Genomic DNA, 3,296 nt, shown 5'->3' with positions numbered 1-3,296 from the left:
CAAATTGTATATATTTATTTATTATACGAATAACCCTTATTTAAATTTGACATGGGTCAACAAATTCTCATTATGAGCACGGATGAAGAACGGTTACACCTATTATATCATCAAAACAACAAGAACCATCCCAAGTTCCCAACGTTCCATTTCAAATACAAAGATTATATGGAACTCATCAAACAAAATAATAACTAAAGCATGTATATCTCTAGTCTTTTTGTCATTAAGTTTAGTTGTTAATCACCATCATAACCCGGATTAATTAGTAATCTTTCTGATCAGCAAAGAAATCAAAGAAAAGATGACCATGATCAGTAGTAGTAGTAGTACTCTCCTCTATGCAACTCTTATCAGATGAATTATTTGAAAGATCACTTGAATTTCTCTCTATAGAAGAACAAGTGATGAACTTGTTTTCTTGCTTCTCCAAAACTCCAGTCGGGTGAACAGGAAATAACTCTAAGGTTTCATGACTTCTCTTGATATTGGTAGTGGTGCTGTTGGTGGTTGTGGGGCTGGTGGTTGTGGTGGTAGGATAGATGATGAAGCCGGCCTCGTTAACATCGCCAGATAATATTCCATTTACATGCATGCCTTCCAATTTGCTGGTGGTTCTTGGTGAAAAAGTGCTTATTCCAGGAAAAGCAGCTGGCCTCATATAATTAGGGTTTTGGTGGTACTCATGATAATATGGATTGCTGTAAAGAACTGAAACACACACACACATCAACCCAGACAAATATTAGATTTACATGAATAGACAAATATTAGATTTACATGAATAATTGTTAAAGATGTTCAAATGGAAGAACATTGCATGCAATTCTAGAGAAATCTTTCTTTCGTCCGGAGTACTCCAAGTCTGACTCAGAACACAAAAGATGATGCAACATTTTCTGACCACATACATTCACGAGACATTTCTTGAAAATTTAATATTAAAAGTAGAGATTGTGTCATCAACACGTTAAGTAATAAGAATCTGAGTAAAACTCTAAATTAATTCATAACCTGCGGAGAAAATATATATATATATATATATATATAATTAAGATGATAAAATGTATGCCCTTAGTCCCTATATAATAAACCCTAATAAGTAGAGGAGTTAACTAACTAACCATTGGGAGAAGCAGGACCATAAGTAGGTTGTCTATGGAGGAAGGGATTGATGAAGATAATGCTTTGTTGTTTTTGTTTCTGTCTTTGTCTGGCTTTATGATTTTGAAACCAGTAAAAGACATTCTTGCCTTCTATATGACCATACATCTTCAATTTAAGAGTAATTTGTTGTATTTGATCTGCACTTGGTGTTCTTAATCCTTGTTTGTACAATTCCTCTAGCAAATCTATTTGCTCTTTTGTTGGACTCCACCTACCAGCAGCAGTACTTGATGATGATGATGGTCCAACTCCTTGATGCTCATCATCATCTAATTTCTTACCTTCCATTGATTCAAAAAACTAGAGAGAGCCAGTAAGAGAAAGTCTAAGGTTGGTAACTCCTATTGCATGGTTTTTAGCTATCCCTTATATAGGTAGTAATTTGGTTTATGGGGATTAGAGTATTGGTCAATACAGACCTGGAGGGAGAGAGTCAAAATGAAGAGATATTATATGTTTGATTACGAGAATATCATTTATACGACCCGACTAATCCTAACATGATTCTTCTGAAGGAAAATGTCAAAATGACACTATGTCAGACACGTCTCTCGGTTGAATCCCGATCGCCTGACGTGTCGAGCATAGATTTAAAGAGGAAGCTAAAATACCCGACACGTCATTCGGTCGGAATTCAACTGGGAGACGCGTCGGGCGCAGTATGACGGCTAGTATTGTGACTAGTGACTATGTCTGAAAACATGGAGGGGGTGGTTGGAAGAGGTTGGAACTTATGTGGGAAATATGACCAAAAAGACCCTGAGGAATCCTCATGGTGGTGTGACGGATGAGGACAAGTGAAAGTAACATTGGAAATGACATTTTAGATGCATGGGTTATGGTATTTATGGAGCTGCTGGGTGGGATTGGTCAATTGAGAAGAAAGCTGCCTGAGGGCATGGTTATCATTCAGCACTAAAGACAGGGGGTGGGCTCTAGGTAGTAGGGGGAGTAGACCTGCCCATAAGTAGGATGGGGCTTTGGGAAATGAAGGGAAAGAAGGAAGAGCACAAATGAGAGGAAAATGAATCGGCAAAGGCTAAAGAGTGAGTGGTAGGTGCAGTGTTTGACTATTGGCGCAGGTTAACCTCGTTGGGAATCAGCTACTCTCTAATTTTGCAAGCTATTATGTCTATTACTAGTATATGCTAACTCCGTCCTATTGTATTTGGGGCTTATTCGGTTAAAGAACGTTCGGAAATATTTGTCCACTTACTTTAAATAAGACTCATTTATCATGAATTTGATTGTCACTTCTCAATCTACCCTTATTTTTAATAAGGTTTCACACTACTACCAATATAATATTTATTGTAATACTTTAAACTAACTATGGGTAGATTAGGAAATACATTTAGTCAGCGAGCAATAAATAAAAGTCTTTAACAAGTTAGATTTTCTAAGAAGTCAAATAAATTGAGACAAGGGGAGTACTTTTTATTTACATTTGAAAACAATTTCTTTCTAATACTGGAAGAAAGACTAAATACAGGACTGTAGTTGACAATTTAGAGATAAGTGTCAAATTTTAAGTGAAATCTGGTTAAAAAAATTTTAATCTGAAATATTAATAACAAATTGTATAATAATTTGATTATAGAAAGTATTAAATTGTGGATAAAGTCAAATTTAACATATGAAATTACTATATAATCGACCTAACATTTTTTTCGTTCTCTAATTTGTTGAGACTTTGACTTTCACAAAACATTATTTTAGAATTTATGAAACCAAAAAACTAAAGGTCTATGAGAAACTATTACGTTTTCCATGAACAATATCCAAATTAGAATTTTAACTTTTACTATAACCAAATATAAAATTTTGTTTTAGAGAGATAAATTTGATAGAGATAGAGAACTAAGACGTCAAAGGGGAAGAAGAAAGAGGAACCTGCAAGAACGAGAGACTGGCGAGCGAGCAAAAGAGAGAAAAAAATAACGACGAAACGAAATTTGCTATCCTTCATTCCTTGTTTACTATGTATATACTATACCAACTTAGTGATTATACTAAGAGAATTAGACTACGTGTTGAACCGCTTCATCACAGGTACTCATCACAATCGGCTAAACGAGTCTATATAAAGCAACATGCTCGCATTAAACTCAACATGATCCTGGCTTGAG

General features: G+C 35.2%; 1 protein-coding gene across 1 annotated transcript; it reads right to left on the bottom strand.

The window, feature by feature from the left end:
• Positions 1-265: 265 nt before the first annotated feature.
• On the bottom strand, positions 266-1,455 carry LOC147558454 (uncharacterized). Its single transcript, XM_086659019.1, has 2 exons — positions 1,125-1,455; positions 266-711 (listed from the first exon to the last, which is right to left on the bottom strand). Exons 1-2 carry the CDS (start codon positions 1,453-1,455, stop codon positions 266-268), a joined length of 777 nt encoding a protein of 258 aa, XP_086515145.1.
• Between the last annotated feature and the right edge of the window lie 1,841 nt (positions 1,456-3,296).

This window comes from Eschscholzia californica, unplaced genomic scaffold (assembly GCF_041429995.1).
Source record: "Eschscholzia californica isolate CP2 unplaced genomic scaffold, dmEscCali1.0.p SCAF_2, whole genome shotgun sequence".
NCBI lineage: Eukaryota > Viridiplantae > Streptophyta > Magnoliopsida > Ranunculales > Papaveraceae > Eschscholzia > Eschscholzia californica.
This window is presented reverse-complemented; position numbering and strand designations above follow the sequence as displayed.